Consider the following 18,669-nt stretch of genomic DNA (forward strand, 5'->3'; position numbering starts at 1 on the left):
GTTGAAGGCTGCTGTAATGCGTTTCAAATAATGATTGTTGAACTGCTATTTTTAGTAGTTGTGTCTGCTGATCCAACATTTATAAAACATGGAGCTGTTCTTCACTGTAGCTCTGCTCTCTCTGTAGTTATGGGCCAAACTCTCTACTTCTATACGACTTCACAAATTTTTATTAAAAAAAATAAATAAGTATGACACTGACCAGCTTTGTTATGTGTGTGAATTTGGGATTGTATTTTCTGTGAGGAATATGATCCTAGTTTTTATTTTAAGGATTATTTTGGGGGGGGCTATTTCCTCTTCATTTGTAGGGACAGTGGATAGATAGGAAAGGTGGGCGAGACATGGGGCAACACAGTCAGATTTGAACCCGGGCCTCAGCCTACAGAGAGGTCTCTCCATAATCCTGTTTTTTTTTTTTTTGGTCGAATAGCCTCCCTGTTTTAATTTGAGCTCGAATTAAAAAAAAAGAGACGAAAATAAATTTCATTTAGGAACAACTATTCTATTAATTTTTACTCTACTACTTTTTACTCTAAAATGTACAGATGGCTTCAGTCTACTGATTTCCAAATGGCACCAATAATTCATAGTCCAATAAAGAATGGCCCAGCAGATGGAAGCGAGCCCTGCTAATGTGGTCAGATGGCACTCTTCATCTGATGCTGTGAACCGGCCGGCGTTGCACACATTAAACAGATTGGAACTGATGGTCTGAGTGAAGCCACAGTGTTGAAAAAGCAGAAAGGTGGTTGAAATTAAAAGGACACATGCCATAAATGCATCTGTGCGCTGAGGTTCAATTCATACTTAGTACAAATTAATTCCAGTGGAGAGAGGAACTCATTCAACACGCCAAGCGGGATCTCCGGGCCAGATGAGGCTGATCGAGTCACGCCAGGACAATCTAAACTAATCTTTTATACTAGCACTAAAACTGGGCTGAGGGAGCTGCCAAGAGATGTGGCCCTCCCAGGCATTTACGACCCTAAATCTTAGCAGACGGGACAATTAACCTTTAAGTAGACAGATCGTTAAGCCAAGTATCAGTGGTGGCCAAACACTTCAATGAAAACACTCGGTTCCTGAGACAAACCCGACCAATTCACCACGACTGGCGTTCCCTCCACCGTGATACTGCCGTGTCTACTACTGAAGCAAGGTACAGCTATTACTACTACAAGACATGCCATTGCTAACATATAGAAATATTACCGGGTGAAAACTTTTTAGTAGGGAATCAACCAATGTGTTTTTTTGAAGGCCGATACAGATTATTGGTAGTTAATGAAATTTATATTTGGAACGGAAATGTAAATTGAGTAAAAATTAAAGAGGTTTACTTGTATCTTGCACAAGTTTGACTGTCACTTTTAGCCATTTGATAAATAAAGTTCCAGGTCCTTCACCCTAGATAGAACCAGATCCTGGTAATGAAAAAGTGTGGCAAGTTTGTCCATAGATCATAAAGCCTGAGAAAATCTTCACATTCTTTTTTGGAAAATGTATCTCAAGCCTATGGTTCCTTTGGCTACTAGTAGTGCCCAGCTTTCTGTTATCCCACAAAACCCATTTTAGCCCAGTCTCTTTACCTTAATCTGACCTTAACTGAGGCTTGAAATGTTCTTCCGGGCTCTGCTGAGACTTCCTTGAGATGTCCCGGTATCCTTGGAGAGCTAGCATTCCCTACTGGTGAGAGATTTTCCCTTTAGCCCGAACAGCTCTCGCTGGGATCCTGAGGGCTGAGCGTGGCTCGCTGCAATCAAGCCCAGGCTGTGTTCAATCAGCTGAATGTAACCAGCAATCAAATTAAGTCACTTGGCTGACCAAGGCCCTTTTTACATGAGTTGTGGCCCTTGTGTTGTCCTCCCGGGTTAAAGGGTTTAACACTTTTTAGACACCGTTTTTAGGTTTTCTTTCCACATTTTTCCATCACTTTTTAATCTACAATTAATATATTCACCATAGAACCAAGTTATTTACATTTGTTTTACACTTATTTTGGTAATTCATGGTCAATTAACCTCATTTATATGAAATTAAATCTAACTTTAGACTATGAATGATCTTGACTAATAGTTAAGATCAGAGGAATGAAAGTAATAGATAATCTCCGACATGTCACAGTGTAGTCAAGATAATGCTATAAATTGAATTATACACCCAAAATTCAATGAAAGTAGAGATCTGAACGTTAATTTCCCACAGTTTGGCTGAAAGAAACCCAAATTTAATTTCTGATATAGAAACTTTGAAAACGGGTCAAATTTGACACAAGGAGAACAGAAGGGTTAAATCAAACGAGAACAAGATTCCCTTTGTCTAATGCACTTTTTGACAACACATCTAGTACTATTCATTGTGAAAAATATAGAGAGAAAACAATGTCTATTCACATGACATGATTTCATGGCCAGCAATTACCATCTGATATATTTCCCATCTCTTGTAATTATTAAGTTGTCATAACCATTGGCCTTCCTTGTCATCATCCATTTTAAAAAGAATATGAACAGTCTGAACATGAACATGAAGCTGATTTAATATTCTTCTATAAAGCACTCTAATTTTTAAAAACAGAAGGCATTATTAAAAAATTAATAACGCTGGATTAGTTGGCATGTTCTATCAATGGCTGTGTGCATTAAAGTCTTTAATTAGGCAGAACCCTTTAAAGGGGATCATTTTATGGTTTAGCCTTTTAACTAAAATTGAAGTAGTGGTGTCAGTGTGGTGAGACTGGCAGGGATGTAAAACATGAATTATTTCTGTCACTTCAATCATAAACATTTACTTTAACATTAAAGGTCCCATATTGAAAAAAGTAAGGTTTCCATGTTTTGTTGTATTATAAAGCAGGTTGAGGTGCTGTACTGCTCCCTGTTAGTGTTATGCTATTCTATATGATTGTTTCTGGATTAATATCACCGCTGCATTAATGTGCATGTTTAGGTTTGTGCTCATTTTAATTCCTGTATATACTGTTGGGTAGTTTCATCTACAGCAATGTGTCATATTGTACAAGATCATCCTGCGTTTGTAGTGTCACATATCTCTTTTCATGGTGTCAGATAAAAAACAGCCCTGTTTTCAGCTTTGTGATGGTGCAATTTCCTTTCATTAATCTTAAGAAGTAGGAGATTTTCCTCAACACATAAAGGAACACTTCTGGAGATACTTGTGGTCTTAATACTAACTAGAGCTGTCAAGTGGAGTGGAGTTAAAAAGTACTATAGTTCCCTCTGATATCTAGTGGAGTAGAAGTACTGTATGAAGTTGCTTAAAATGGAAATACCCAAGTAAAGTGCAAGTAGTATAGTTCAAATGTCAATCTAACCCCTCATTTATTACATTCATTCATTCATTCATTCAAACCTTTATTTAACCAGGATAAAAAACTCCTTGAGATTAAAAATCTCTTTTACAAGAGTGTCCTGGCAAGTGGCAGCAGCACGTTTCAGATAGACAGAGACACTTACATGTAAATACATAAACACACTTTCACTCATATTCAAACAACAATGTCATCATAAAAAGCCAGGGTCCTAAATCAATTTAAAACCAGTGACAGACAGACTGCCCTTTTGCCAGGTCCTTGAACAGCCTTCATAGAGGGTCCAGCAGGGAGCAGGAGAACTGCAGCTTTGGACAGGCTGATACAGCAGTGGTGTTTTTTAAGCATTTGCAGTATTTTGAATATGCATTTCTATACATATACATATACTGTACATATAGTAGCCTAGATACACACTGCTGCCCAAAAAAAGAAAAGTGTAAACACAGGTGGGCTATTTGTAGGAGTCTACTGTCTCTGTCTCACTTCCTGTAATGCTGACAGGACAGACAACCTCCCTTCCCTTCTTGAGTTTTATAAGAAAGATGCACTCACTCCCCCAAGTACCCCTGGGTGTCCCGGACCCCACAACTTATTTAATTACCCAGCACAATGTAGACAGAAGACTGATTCAACACTCCTCACATGATCTGCCCATATAACCCTTCACACCCATCAAGGCTAAACTAAACTTCTTCCTGATTTAAGATCTGACCTTTAAAAAAGCCTCTTTATTTCCCCTTTGTGTATGATATGAAGCGAGGGACTCATGGCCCTTCATTCTTCCTAATGTCCGACAGTACCTGAAGGCAGCATGGTTGCGTTCCCGCCCCTTCCCGGGGCAGTAGAGAGGTGGAGGATGTGGCGTCGCAGCGGCACTGCTGTCTGGATACCCGGGGAACCCTTCAGCTGGAGCCGAGTCCCTCCAGCATCTAGACCTTTTAAAAAGCTACGTTAAGGTAAAAACACTTCTAACACATTCTGCCAAAAGCAAAAGCTTTTCAGACAGAAATGAGTTGGTTAAAGAGCAAGCAGTGTTTCCTCGATGGTGTGGTAAATGAACCTGTACATTTAGTGCAGGTTCTACTGTTAAAAACCTTTTTACGTTTGCATTAATAGTTTGGATAAGCTGTTGTTTATGGCATTCATCGCCGAGATAAATGAAGTCGATAAGAAGGGCAGCAGTTAGCTTAGCGGTACTTAGCTAACGTTACAACACTCTGAACCTAACGTCAAAATAGGTTTTCATTAACTAACGTTTAACTAACTTAAAAAACACCAAAACAGTCAAAAAGTAAGAAACTAAGGGATGCCGTCAGCTTAAAGCCACGCTCGCCTAGATCCATTTGTCTTTCCAACGTCATAAGTGATTAGTAATAACCGGCTAATTCACGCTGCTTTGTGTTTTTATCGGGATTAGAGGGACGTCGCGGCTACATTAGCTAAGGTTAGCCCCCCCCCCCGTAACGTTACCGTAGACTGGAACATTACCGGAACATTACCGGAACATTAACGGAACATTACCGGAACATTACCGGAACCCATTGCCATGGAGGACAGCAGTATTAAACCCTATTGAAGTTAAGTCCCATTCTTAAACAATTAGCCATACATTCTGATAACTTTGGGTCAACATGGTTTCAGAGGTTACACACACTGTGCATTGACAACTATTCAGAAAAGAATATGTAATAATAAGTTCCAATTATAAATGTGATGGGCAGTAATGTCTCCCAGAGTTTCCACAGGGCTCCGTGAGTCCCCCTCCCGTCCAGAGTCCTACAGTATTACAGTTCCATTAGTCTCGGTTCAGTGGACATTTAGTTTCACACTATTCTCCCAGGTGGACTGAACACTGAAGGACATTTGCCAAGTTTGAAGACACTGAATTTAATCCCGAGTGGTTGTCCTTGGCAACTTAAATCTAAAAGGATTCACGTAATATAATAATAACTTCAGATTGGTTTCCATCAGAGCACATCTCAGCTGACTTGTTGGCCTGTACACTTCAGCGCTGACCTTCTTATCACATCCCCCCCTGAGGGAGCTTTGAGGCTAACGTTCGTGGTCTTTTGATCTGCTGTCACGCTCTGACCTGTTCTCCGGTCTCTAATCTAGCTGGGAGGAGGACTTCGCCACCCGCAAGATTAATATGTTCTACTGCTCTGGGTATTCTGTAGAATAACAGCGCTTTTTAATTTTAGTCTCCCATGTATGATATCACAGCTGGCTTGCTTTGCAGTGATACACAAGGATAGTTTTCAAATGTTACATTTGTCCCTTAACCCTTGACCCATTTTAAAGGGGGCCGAGTCTGTAATTACAGGCCGATGTACGTGAGTCAGGGAGTGTATGGGTGCTTCATGTGGGCTCCGTGTGGTAACACCAGTGTTTACTCCATGCTCACACTTCTTCTTTGTGTTTGTATCCTGCACTCACAGCCCATCAGACAACAACATAAAGCCCCTGGGCACGGCGGCCCGGAATATTCCCTCGGATGTTTCAATCAGGAGAGACATGTTTGCATATACGCAAAAAGGTCTATTGTACAGCTCAATAAAAACTTACAAATTCTTTGGCGATTAGACTCCATCTTTATACTAATAGTTTGTATATAGGGGTAGAGAACCATCATAACCGCCCGATGGAATCTAGACACCAGTGGTGGCGAAGAAGGAGCCTGAAGACCGGACCGAAAGAGGCTCCGGACCGGTCAGCTGGTGTAGATGACTGGAGGTGGAAGGGGGGGTGGAGGGTTGAACTCTTTGCCTGCAACGACAGCTGATAGCAAAGGGAGAAACCGATTTAAAGCAGGGTTGTGACTCTGTGATTGGCCCTGTGCTCTGGTTATGGTTACACATGTTTCCACTTGGCGCATCCTCCGGGTGAACGTGTGCGCGAGGGAATGGAGAAGGGCATTGCTGAAAAACAATAATGCTCATTTTCATGGTCATCTTTTCTTTGTTTGGCCTAAAACAAAAGAGAGAAAGTTACCCTGCCTCCGTCAGATGCTTCAGCCTCTCTTATCTCCATCTCTCTTCTTAGAATCACTCACAATGCCAAACTGGGGAGGAGGCAACAAGTGTGGAGCATGCCGCGGGACCGTGTACCACGCCGAGGAAGTGCAGTGTGACGGGAAGAGTTTCCACAAATGCTGTTTTCTCTGCAGTAAGTACCGCTGTAACACATATACTTTGGACTCTTAAAGGACCATTGCTGTGTTTTGCATGTTTTAACCCATGAAGTAAAGATATAGTATATATCCCTGCTGACCATGTGTACGACATATTCTTTCATTGATTACCCCCTAAGATCAGTTCACTTACTATAGGGAGTACTACTCCTACAGTTGGATGATGTCTTATGGAGCTGTCTAACATCTGAAAAGATTCTACACATTTTCAACATGAAGCCTGTCTTCAAAACTGGGGACAGGGGGTTTGAAGACACAGTCATTTATCAGGCATGGATGGTCCAAAAGAGAGAGTTGCATTATGGGACATGTAGGAATGGATGCTGTGATTTTGACTGTTGTTTAGGACTAAAAATCAGGATATCTCATATTTAACTCGTCTCCTGTGAGTCCCCCAACCTACAAACGTGCTAAATCCCTAGAGTTCCCTTTTATCATTGTGTTCTTGTCACACTGAGTGAAATTTTAGATTTGAGAACTAAAAAGCAACTAATTCCCAAGTTATGGCTTAAAAAACTAAAACCTGGCAGACAAACATTGAGCTAAACAAAAATAAAGTTAATACATGAACTTACTCTTAGTTTTTCTGTTGGCATGTACACACATGTACACACATTGACACAAACACATTTGTTTGTGTGCTTTGAAGAAAAAGTCTCAGACAGCTCAGGCATTTTTGGAGCTGATGCCTAACCTTGCCAAAAGTCTTAAATGTAATTAAGATAAGACCTGTCAAAAGCAAATATTGCATCAACCTGCACATATTGTTTATATTTATAATACTGGACAGTAGGGCTGGGGGGGGGAATCAACATTTGTCAGTTCTTAAAATCAGTCAGCAAAAGAGACAGAAAGCAGACAATCCATGTTATGTACTCCTTTACAAACAAAATAGTCTATATCCACGATGTTCCACTTTTTCACAAGATTTCACTCTTTTCAGCATGATGTCCATTACCTTCTGTTTACTTTGTGATCTTTTAACCTTTGGTGGATTTCTGAGGACTATGGTGACCTGGTCCTGAGATCTCTGCAGGGTAGATCCAGACAGCTAGCTAGACTATCTGTCCAATCAGAGGATATGGTTACCGGTCCTCAGATCTCTGCGGTAATCCAGACCGCTAGCTAGACATCGTCCAATCTGAGGACTATGGTTACCTGGTCCCAGATCTCTGCAGGGTAAATCCAGACCGCTAGCTAGACTATCTGTCCAATCAGAGGACTATGGTTACCTGGTCCTCAGATCTCTGCGGGTAAATCCAGACCGCTAGCTAGACTATCTGTCCAATGAGGACTATGGTTACCTGGTCCTCAGATCTCTGCAGGGTAAATCCAGACTGCTAGCTAGACTATCTGTCCAATCAGAGGACTATGGTTACCTGGTCCTCAGATCTCTGCAGGTAAATCCAGACCGCTAGCTAGACTATCTGTCCAATCAGAGGACTATGGTTACCTGGTCCTCAGTTCTCTGCAGGGTAAATCCAGACCGTAGATGACTATCTGTCCAATCTGAGGACTATGGTTACCTGGTCCAGATCTCTGCAGGGTAAATCCAGACCGCTAGCTAGACTATTGTCAATCAGAGGACTATGGTTACTGGTCCTCAGATCTCTGCAGGGTAAATCCAGAACGCTAGCTAGACTATCTGTCCAATCTGAGGACTATGGTTACTGGTCCTCAGATCTCTGCGGGTAAATCCAGACGCTAGCTAGACTATCTGTCCAATCTGAGGACTATGGTTACCTGGTCCTCAGATCTCTGCAGGGTAAATCCCGACCGCTAGCTAGACTATCTGTCCAATCTGAGGACTATGGTTACCTGGTCCTCAGATCTCTGCAGGGTAAATCCAGACGCTAGCTAGACTATCTGTCCAATCTGAGGCCACTAGGTTACTGGTACTCAGATCTCTGCAGGGTAAATCCAGACCGCTAGCTAGACTATCTGTCCAATCCGAGTTTCTGTTGACGACTACAACTATTTCTGAACATACACGTGTTCCACCAAAACAATTTTCTACCCGAGGCTAATTTGCAGCAGCTCCGTGGCTCTGTCTGGGGCTTAGCACCCCCCATGACGATTGTGATCAGTTTAAAGAAATTCCAATAGACCAGAGCACGTCATCAGTTGTTGATTTCACACTGCATTTTTGTCAGTTGTTCGGACGGTTCGGGGGTTTGTCCTGCTCCTGAACCGTCCTTCAAATGCCAGTGAAGATGTTCCCGGAGACCAGGATTAAACAAATGCTTTTATGTAGCTGCTATCAGGAGAAGAACAAAGCAATCTGAGCCTCAAAGAGCGAGTTCATTTTTTCCAGCAGCAGTTCTGTACAACAGCAGCTTTGTCTGACACTAATACTGAGGACGGTGATGAGCGAGGACACTTGCTGTCCTTGGCTCTCCGTTGCCCTTTCCTCCAGTTTGTAAGTTTGACATTCACCACTTTTCATTTCTGTGTATGAAAGGCAGCTACAGTATACACTGACAGAGATTTTACCCTGTTTCAAACAGAGCCTCATCTTTGATTCGCTCCAACTCAGGAATGCATGATCTAACTGTAGCCGAGGAAAACTGAAATACTTGGGACAAAAAGAGAAACCATAACAATTACAACAAAGAGGGTAAAGAAGGAAATGTGAGGATTTAGGTGCAATTTGATTAGACATACAGACATCTTCTAACAAGCCTACGAAGCTTTCACCCCCGGTGTTATCAGAGAGAAGTGAGGGGAGACATTTTCCCAGCCAGTTGTGTAATGTTAAACCAGGACCAGACAGGCACAAAGTGAGTGTGTGAAGAATTACAACTCAGAACTAATCCAACAGGCAGTGTGCATGCTTAAGCCCCTGGAATGCGTTGTTTTATTCAAACAATGCCTTCTTTACTTTGAACACCTGCCAACTACTGATTTCTCCAACAGGTACTGTACCGTTTGAATCGAAGAAATCATGCACTGCCGACAGAAAAACTAGTTATGGATGAAAATCTGGATATACATTAAACATGAAGCCCCACTTCCAAATGCCTTTTCCCACTCGGTATATTAATACTTTACTTTATAGGTTGAACTTGTATCACTTAGAGAGAAAAGAGTACAAATACTTAAAGATTTTACTTTGCCTTTTTCGGGTTGTGCTTACCTTAAGTTTATCTTCTTTCAGCTCGTCCATTTTAACTGCCATGTCCAATTTGATACTTATTTTTCTACTAGGACATGTTTACCTGCTTTAATGATAAAAAAAACACTTTACTTTTCTCATACTGTCTGTCTGAATGTACCTGGATTTGCCCTCCGTCTAAAACACGTTTTAGTGCCTGTCTCTTTAAGCCCCCCTCCCAAAAAAGCCCAGTCTTTTCTGATTAGTCAGCGTTTTGGGGTCTTCTACATCTGCCGGGGAATGACTGTAACGGCACTGTAGCACCACATTCTACCTATCTATGGTATAGTTGTGACATTACAACCGTAAAAGGCACTGTTTCTGAATGCAGGCTGTGTGCATTTCTCTGTAGAAGGAGCCTTTTGATACTTACAGTACGTATACAGCTCCTCAACCTACTTCATAATAAAAAAGAATCTCACTTGTTACAATATGTTGTCATTCGACTTCTTTCAGTAATTCAAATGTTTTACACGTGCAGTAAATCTAGCCTTTTCTAGTTACAAGTCATTTTTTCCTGTGAGAACATTTCAGCAACATCCTGATCACAAGAAGAAACTGTAATTCTTAAGTGCATAGTGACACCATTCCACTTCCATAATTCGTGTGTGTGTGTGTGTGTGTGTGTGTGTGTGTGTGTGTGTGTGTGTGTGTGTGTGTGTGTGTGTGTGTGTGTGTGTGTGTGTGTGTGTGTGTGTGTGTGTGTGTGTGTGTGTGTGTGTGTGTGTGTGTGTGTGTGTCCGCAGTGGTCTGCAGGAAAGGCTTAGACAGCACCACACTGGCTATCCATGACCAGGAGATCTACTGCAAGTCTTGCTACGGGAAGAAGTACGGCCCTAAAGGCTACGGCTACGGTCAGGGGGCGGGGACGCTCAACATGGACCGAGGAGAGCGGCTGGGAATCAAACAGGAAGAGTAAGCCGGGCTGCTGATTCTTATGATAATAACCATGATCGAGATGGTTATTTCAGCCAGCATGGAACCAAAGTCGTCTGCTGAATTGTTCTGTGTTGTCGTAGTCATATGTTTAAATTACACGGCGTTGGGCAACATGATGCTTTGTGGAGTGATGGAATCATTATTGGCACGTGATCCATCCTTACTGTATATTCTGTAGGTCAGGGTTGTGTTGTGTGTCTGTGTGTCTGGTTGTTACTAAAGCCTGATTTAGGGTTCTGTGGAGGCTCCATGTAGAGCTTTCCCCGTAGCCTACGTAAGGGGCCTGGAGTTTATACTTGTGCGTAGGCATATCTTTAAGAGGAAAGCAGAGCCGGTGTGTGTGTGGGGGGGGAGTGTGTTGTAAAGCAGGTGAGAGAGTGACGGGGTTGGAGCTGGAGTGATTACCAACTCTAGAGAGGTATAGTGGGAGAATCGGAGAAAGTGTCTCCCCTGTGCTTTCTGTCAGCAGGCAGAAACCTGGCGTAGGAGAAGTTAACCCTCTCTTTAAGTTCAAGTTGTTTAGGGAGAAGGAGAACCAGGACATGAGTCGTGAGAAATGCAACGCTACCAAACCACGGCTGAGCAATGTGTGTCGCCACGAGGTGTAGTTACATTTTTTAGAAGGTGCACATCAGGGTCCAGCGTCTCGTAGCGTGTCTCCACATACCAACGTACATACCCGCGGCGTCCATTTGAAGCAGCCTTCACTGTGCTTCGTCAGAGCTGTGTACTGTTTCCATCAGTAAAAGCCTTTCACTGCGGCCAGTAGCTACGGCATTTTTAAATATGACTATTTTGCAATTTTATAGATTCACTACAAAACAAATGGCATCTTAAAATGTCTTCATAATGAATCATTCATCACACTTAATTGCACAAGTGGTTGCTGTGAGGCTGATAAGGTCAGTGAGTTCAGAGGCACACTGTGTGTAATGATGTTCAACAGCTGTGGCTGCAGGCTGACAATGCCATTGTCCCCACACAGCATGCACTCGTTGTTCTGGATTCAAAATAGTTCCGAAATACATCAACTTTAAAAACGTTTTCCACAGCTTTCCAAGTTAACCCAAGAGCAGCATGAACATGAGTCAGTGGGGATGTGTGGGTAAATGTCAGTGAAAGCGACCGCTGGGTGGCCTGTTAATTAAAGACATTGTCCAGTAACTCAAAGCTAACATGCTTTGGTTCTTGAACAAGACAGTTAACACTACGAGATGAAAACCTTGACGGGACTATTGGAATAAAGTCTGCCTGTTCCTCAAATGCAGCTTGGCTGCAGCAGTTCCCAGCTGGTTGGGGAAATGGTGTCGATCCAAAGAGAAAAATCAAAGCTGAAGTCTGAAATTTGGAGTAATGATCTAAGAGGTTGATACTGTACATTTTCTAATAGTCCTACAGCCAAGGCCCCAGAATGGGACGGGTCTACTATCTGGGTACTTACACTGCAACTACAACTACTTCTTAGACTTAGGGGTACATAATGATATTGCCTTGTCCGAAGATGCCGGGAATCCTACTGTTTCAGTCCTTTGTGGTACCTTTGGGTACCCCAGGGATCCATTCTTGGTCCTATTCTGTTTTCTTTATATATGCTGCCTTTAGGGGCGATTATAGGAAAGCACAACCTGTTTTTTCATTGCTATGCAGATGATTTGCAAGTCTATTTGCCTATGAAAGCAAATGACAGTGTCGCACTAAACTCCCTGCTTAGTTCTATCACTGATATTAAGTTGAGGCTTTCAGGCAACTTTCTTAATTTGAATGAGGGTAAAACGGAGTGTAATATTTTCAGTAGTCCAGGCATGCAGAATGATCCAGCTTTGAGTTTGGGAGCTCTGGCATCTTGCACTAGATCAGCTGTCAAAAACTTGGGAGTTACTTTTGATTGCAACATGAAATTTTTATAAGCAGATTAGTAATGTTGTTAAAAAAAGCTTTTTACAGCTTTGTCTGCTGGCTAAAGTTAAGCCTGTTCTGAGCAGCACGACCTAGAAAAGGCCATTCAGGCTTTTATTAGTTCAAGGTTGGACGACTGTAATGCTCTCTATGTTGGTCTGAACCAGGGCTCCATCTCACGTCTTCAACTTGTTCAAAAGCTGTCTGGCTTTTAATACGGAGCAGTGGTGGGACAATTTCATTCTTTTGTTTCTTTGGGACCTTTTCTGATTTTACTGTTTTCTTTGTTCATTCTTTCTATTGTATGTTGTGATTTTACTCATTCTGTTAAGCACTTTGGACCCTGCTGGTTGCTGTAAAGAGCTATATAAATACATTTTGATTGATTGATGGATTAGGGCAGCTCGATTATGCAAAGAATCACGATCCTGATTATTTTGGTCAAAACAGAAATCACGATTATTTAACACGATTACTCATTGTCTTTAGGTAAGATGTTGCAACTGCTGAACTTAAAAAAAAAGAAAACAAATCAACCGCCCTAGTTCAACAGTGTATTCTTATGTACACATGATGTAAAAGCCCTGAAACAAACAGGACAAGCCAGAGCCACACACTCCGCTGAGTGTAAGAGCAGGGGATGGCTGTTATGAAAGAGTTTATTATGTAACCAGCAGGATCCCGTGTCCCCTCCTCTCTGCCCTCTGCCACAAAGGGCTTCATTCAGGGGCCGCTGGCGCTGGCAGTCACCCTCCGATAAGCAGCGCTCCAGGGGCCCCAGGTGCCCTGGCCCAGGACAGAGCAGGGTCCGCCAGCTTTATCGCTGCTCTGTTTCTCTTCTAAAATGTTGTTGCAATCATTTAGAAAGTTGTCTTAACAGATGTTTATCCATTTAAGAATTCATGTTTAACTGATACAGCACTCATTACCAAGGTATTTATTAATCAAATTTATCAATGTTTTGACATACATACTTGGTTCACAATTAGTAAAGGACTAAATGTTTTCACAAGAAAAGAGGAGGATCTGGTACAGGACGTGTTTTACAGAATGAGCTGTAAAAAATAAAAATAACTTTTCACCTCAGCCTCTAGCTGACACACTAAAGATATTTTTCCGATGTACTGAATTATGGTGATTTTTGGATCCATGTTTTTTGAAACAATTTGTCATAGCTTCATGTGTATTCCCCCCCAGGACACAGACTCACAGACCGACCACCAACCCCAACCCATCCAAATTTGCCCAGAAGTTTGGAGGTTCAGATAAATGTGCCCGGTGTGGAGACTCTGTCTATGCTGCGGAGAAGATCATGGGGGCAGGCAAGGTGAGAGCTGGATCTGAAGCATCTTCTCCTCTCGGTTTACACCACAGGCCTAAGGTGGAGCCTTCATGTTGCTGGTTTAGTCTACTACTCTCATAATCCAAAGCCCGAGGATCAAACGTTCTACACAGCTAATCAGGTCTTACGACGATGACAGGAAGAACTCTGGTGATCCCATCTGTTAATTAGATGGATTGCCTTGACACTCATGTTCCCCTCAGGATGAGGAGTAATCACGGACTTTTCATCTAGCCGACGTTATCATGCTAAAATGCTAAACTAAGATGTGTAACGTGGTAAACATTGTCTGTTAAACATCAGCGTGATTATAATGTCCTTTTGATCGTGTTAGCATGTGCGCAATCACGGAAGGCTTGTATCATGTGGACTTTGTTCCCACAAGCTCTGATCCCTCCAGCTGACTTCAGACTCCGTGTCAGGTTCAGTTCCTGTTCAATAACCCAGCAACACGGTCTCTAATCAGTCTGTGTACTGGTTCCACTTATTATTTAGTCAGACTGTTCATATTGTAATACTTATATAATAACATAATGCTAATTATTCCAGCATCCTTTGCACTATGCTCCGTAATGAAAATAATAACTATAATCATAATTATAATTTACTCCTGCATACTTTGCACTCTTGCCTCAACCTGTCTGTATTGTTTCTGTTTATAGTGTGTATATATTAGTGTGTATACATTAGTGTGTATATATTAGTGGGTATATATTAGTGTGTATATATTAGTGGGTATATATTAGTGGGTATATATTAGTGGGTATATATTAGTGTGTATATATTAGTGTGTATATATTAGTGGGTATATATTAGTGGGTATATATTAGTGTGTATATATTAGTGTGTATATAGTGGTTGTTTTGAATGAGTAAGCACATTGTAAGCAATAAGATCCAAAGCAAAATTCCTCGTATGGGTCCTCATACCTGGCAAATAAAGCTGATTCTGATTCTGGACGCGCCGACAATGTGGTTGTCATTACTTAGAATTTCTCATGGGGGGGGGGGGGGGGGGGGCAACAGCCGCTACACTATAGCTTTAAGTTTACAGTTAACGATCATTCCATACAGTTTTAGCATGAACAGCCCCCACCAGAACTCCGACCTCTTCCCTGAACTCCACAGGAACCCACTCTACGCCACAAACCACACGGCTAACGCGCATGTCCTTCACAGCGCTGAACCACACGCAGGAGGTTGGGTGTGGTCTCTCCTAATGAGAGAACACAAATGCTGTTTTACTGACTGAAGCCATTCCACAAGGTTTGGATGGGAGCTTCCCAACAGCTGGCGTTAACCGCGCGAGGCGCTCCGGACACGGGTCCCGGCAGATTTATCGCCGATGAAGTCATAAGACTGTTTGGTCAATAAAAAAAAAAAAATCAATAAGTCTCAGAGGAGGGAGTAGAGCATTTCCTGCCGCTAATCGCATGCAGATTCATGCTTGAGCTGTTTTATAGCAGGTGATGTCATCGGGCGGAGAGCTGTTAATGGGTTTCCTAATGGGAGGAAATGGACGAGGCTCCACTCGTTGGCTAAAGCATAACCTGTCATTTTCTGGGTAATGAAGACATTTAGAAAGGCCCGCCAGGCTGGGAGGTTGCTTTGATGGGATTTGACAAAAGGAGATGACGTACGCTCCAAGAAACATCTGCTAACATTAACTTTTTATTATATTTATATTTTTGGTCTGATAATTTGAGGTAGATTTTGCATAAAAAGCAGGAAGACCGACTTGAACAGCAGCCATTGTACAATTAAAATGATCTCTTTCTCTTCGTAGCCGTGGCATAAGAACTGCTTCCGCTGTGCAAAATGTGGCAAGAGCCTGGAGTCGACCACGCAGACGGAGAAAGACGGAGAAATCTACTGCAAAGGTGAGATAAAACATCTGGCACAGAACAAAATATGGGTAGGATGTCATTAGAGCAGTACATCAGATTGTTTCTGTTGAGTTTTACCAGACAGCCAGGAATAATAGAAGGTGATCCTCACATTTGCATTGGCCAACACATGTACTGGCAGAGCTAGAGTAGATTAAACATGAGCAATCTGCTACAAAGGCATCCAGCAGCACTTTAACATCTGGTATTGTGTAATGTGTTGACTATCCTGTGTGATCACTGACAGCATGGGTCTGTATTTACTCAGCCTGATTATTATGGATATTACATGTTACATCTGACATGTAAGACTGCTACCTAATTGGCTGTGTAGCATGTAAGCATTGTCACTGAGAGCATGCTATCATCATGCTAATGTTAGCATTAACATTGAGGCATCTGCCAGGACATTAGCAAAGCTCAACTGTTTGGCTTTCATTAGCTCAGTCATGTTGCAAAAATGATGACTCGGAGACAGAGCAAGGGGACAGACATCTGGACGAAAAAAAGGACATCCAGCAAAATTTCAGGCGACACCGGAGCAATCCCGGAAGTGGAACGTCGTGAATACAGACTGATGAACAATGAAGCCAATGCGTTAGTGCCAAAAACTGCAGTTCACTGAGTGGCAACTTAAGGCTGGCTCCAAAAGGAAGTCGCTCCCCAAAAACCCAATGTTAAAGATCCAAATGAAACAGGTTTACCCTTGTGGTGAGCTCATTTTAAACGTCAACACGGTGATGTTAGAGCTGGGAAACAGCTCTGTTGAAACACACACACACACACACACACACACACAATGGTGGTGGGATTTTAGTACGGAAAACACGATCCGCTGGAACTCAGCGCTAACCGGTTTGTGGCGCTCAGAGATCAAGTGAAATCTCAACCGCGACGTCCTTTTCCAAATAGCGTGACACAATCAGCCCTACTAATTAAAATAAGGGTGACTCAGGGATAGTTCAGCAGATATGGAGGAAATCAGGCTCACTGGGAGGATTGTTAAATGGGATTATAAAAAAACGTGTGTACCACATTTTACAGCGCTTTTTTTTTTAACAATTAAAGATCAACATGATACTTGAAGAAGCCTTGGAGACAAGGAGTATATATAGTGTATATACATATATATTATACATATTTGAGTTGATATATAGCGATGACTTGTAATCCCATGAGGGATAGGCCAAACTAAACATAATTCCCAGACTGGGAAGGGTCATTCCTTGTTGTGACAGCTTGACTCATTTTCTTCCTCATCTGTTCAGTTTCTGTTAGCTTGATAAAGCAGCCTGATAGCAATGCACCTACACATCACCTTCCGTTTTTAAATGATGTTTTTAGTCAGTAATGTAAGGATGGAGTTTTGAAACAATCCAATCTGCACCTTATTCATTTATCTTCTTCTGTTTTTCTGCAGCGTGTTACGCCAAGAACTTTGGGCCCAAAGGGTTTGGTTACGGCCAAGGAGCCGGCGCGCTGGTTCACGCTCAGTGATGGCTCACTGGATCCATCACACCTTTTTATACTTTTATTATATTCCTCTGTCTAACATCCACCAGCCCCGTCTTGTCTTTTCTTCCTTATGTACTTTCATGTTGAAGTAGGTGTTCTCGATTCAAATAAAAACATTAACCAAACCATTTGTTCACATTTGACTATTTTATTATTAAAGCCATTAAAACTGAACCATGCCCATATGTTTACATCTGAAGCGGAGTTACAGTGATGTCTGAAGGTGGGCAGAGAGGCACTGGAGATGATTATGTGCTTTTTCCCACATGGCGAGGTGAGAGGGGAGACGGAACAGAAACATGTCAGGCTGCTGGAAGAACTATTGAGGACTGAAATGGCTTTAGATTCATGTCCCAGATGAGCAGAACCCTGCCCTAGAAAAACAAAAACACCAGTCTGCATTGACCTCGTGTCACGTTAAAGGCATGATGAGAACCCAAGTGGTTAGTTACTGGTACTGATATGAAATCAACCTTTGGCCTTTAAAGCACACAAAAAGCAGCTGCTGTATGTTGTCTTTGTAGGGCAGAAATGACATCAGTGGTTGGTTTGCAGGATGGGGGAGTGAAACATGGACTATGATGACATAACCGCCCCCTTCTGATGATGCAAACATGAGGCCCAAAAGTTCCAGAGGCCTAATGTAATATATAACCTCCCTCTGTCCTTAAACTATTGCATGATCACATTTCAGCTTTTAGAAAAAAAACAAAAGTTGGCGTCTGCCTTAGTTCTCTAGTGTCTTTGCTTTACAATTTGTACATCCAGTGGTATAACAAACCCAGCGATATATGACATAGAAATAAAAAATAAAAACCTTAAGGATGACTACAGAGTCCACAAGCATGGAACATTCAAATATATTACACACTTGCACAGTCAGGCCCGACTGGTAGTCTGGCGACCTGACAGAAAACTTCCACTAAACACACTGGATTTGAGAAAGAAAATAAAATAAAAGACAGACAAATGAACGCAATGCAGAAAAGTACTTGCAAATACATAACATTCACTATATACAGACACGTGGCTTGCCGGGCTGTCACCATGGTGATGACTATGGGGTTGGGGGCGTGACGGCGAGAGCCCAGCTGTCCCCAGCATCGTACATGCAGTGGAGTTTCTTGGCTGGGGCGCAGGGGGATTTAAGGTATTAAGGGGTTAAAATGCCTATAGACAGCAGTGTCGGACATCACTAAAAGCTATAGTCATACACTTGGAGTATAGTCACTTGATTTTCTTCTGTTTTGTTGGAAGAAATCCCCCAAACTCAAAAAAAGAAAGTAGACCCAGGAGCACCTTCAACTAACACTGACAAAAGGAAAGAAAATAGTTACAGAGAAAGATATTGTTTATGTACAGGTGCACATTCTTTACACTTCAGTCTGGCCTGCTGCTGCCTGCGGGGGGG

General features: G+C 42.1%; 2 protein-coding genes and 1 long non-coding RNA gene across 3 annotated transcripts in view; 2 read left to right on the forward strand and 1 right to left on the reverse strand.

Annotated features, from left to right (window-relative positions):
* The window catches only part of LOC116686149 (uncharacterized), a 25,621-nt gene extending 19,768 nt beyond the window's left edge, over positions 1–5,853 (reverse strand). The window contains exons 1-2 of the mRNA XM_032511117.1: positions 5,774–5,853; positions 4,138–4,283 (exon numbers count right to left, since the gene is read on the reverse strand). Of these exons, the coding sequence (XP_032367008.1) occupies positions 4,138–4,283; positions 5,774–5,853 (226 nt within the window). The remainder of the gene's footprint in view (positions 1–4,137; positions 4,284–5,773) is intronic.
* csrp2 (cysteine and glycine-rich protein 2) lies at positions 4,047–17,386 on the forward strand. Its single transcript, XM_032511114.1, has 6 exons — positions 4,047–4,293; positions 6,380–6,502; positions 10,428–10,596; positions 13,714–13,843; positions 15,644–15,737; positions 17,164–17,386. Exons 2-6 carry the CDS (start codon positions 6,391–6,393, stop codon positions 17,238–17,240), a joined length of 582 nt encoding a protein of 193 aa, XP_032367005.1. The 5' UTR covers positions 4,047–4,293; positions 6,380–6,390; the 3' UTR covers positions 17,241–17,386.
* On the forward strand, positions 13,850–14,813 carry LOC116686147 (uncharacterized). Its single transcript, XR_004331162.1, has 2 exons — positions 13,850–14,535; positions 14,714–14,813. It is a non-coding gene; the product is annotated as an uncharacterized LOC116686147 (long non-coding RNA).
* Positions 17,387–18,669: the final 1,283 nt, after the last annotated feature.

The sequence above is a fragment of the Etheostoma spectabile genome, unplaced genomic scaffold, assembly GCF_008692095.1.
Source record: "Etheostoma spectabile isolate EspeVRDwgs_2016 unplaced genomic scaffold, UIUC_Espe_1.0 scaffold317, whole genome shotgun sequence".
NCBI lineage: Eukaryota > Metazoa > Chordata > Actinopteri > Perciformes > Percidae > Etheostoma > Etheostoma spectabile.

Bases quoted from the DNA above. Each gene is read 5' to 3' on its own strand.
- csrp2 (XM_032511114.1), top strand. From the start codon at position 6,391: ATGCCAAACTGGGGAGGAGGCAACAAGTGTGGAGCATGCCGCGGGACC. The intron at 10,597-13,713 runs GTAAGCCGGGCT...ATTCCCCCCCAG, and splicing joins CTGGGAATCAAACAGGAAGA to GACACAGACTCACAGACCGA. The intron at 15,738-17,163 runs GTGAGATAAAAC...GTTTTTCTGCAG, and splicing joins CGGAGAAATCTACTGCAAAG to CGTGTTACGCCAAGAACTTT.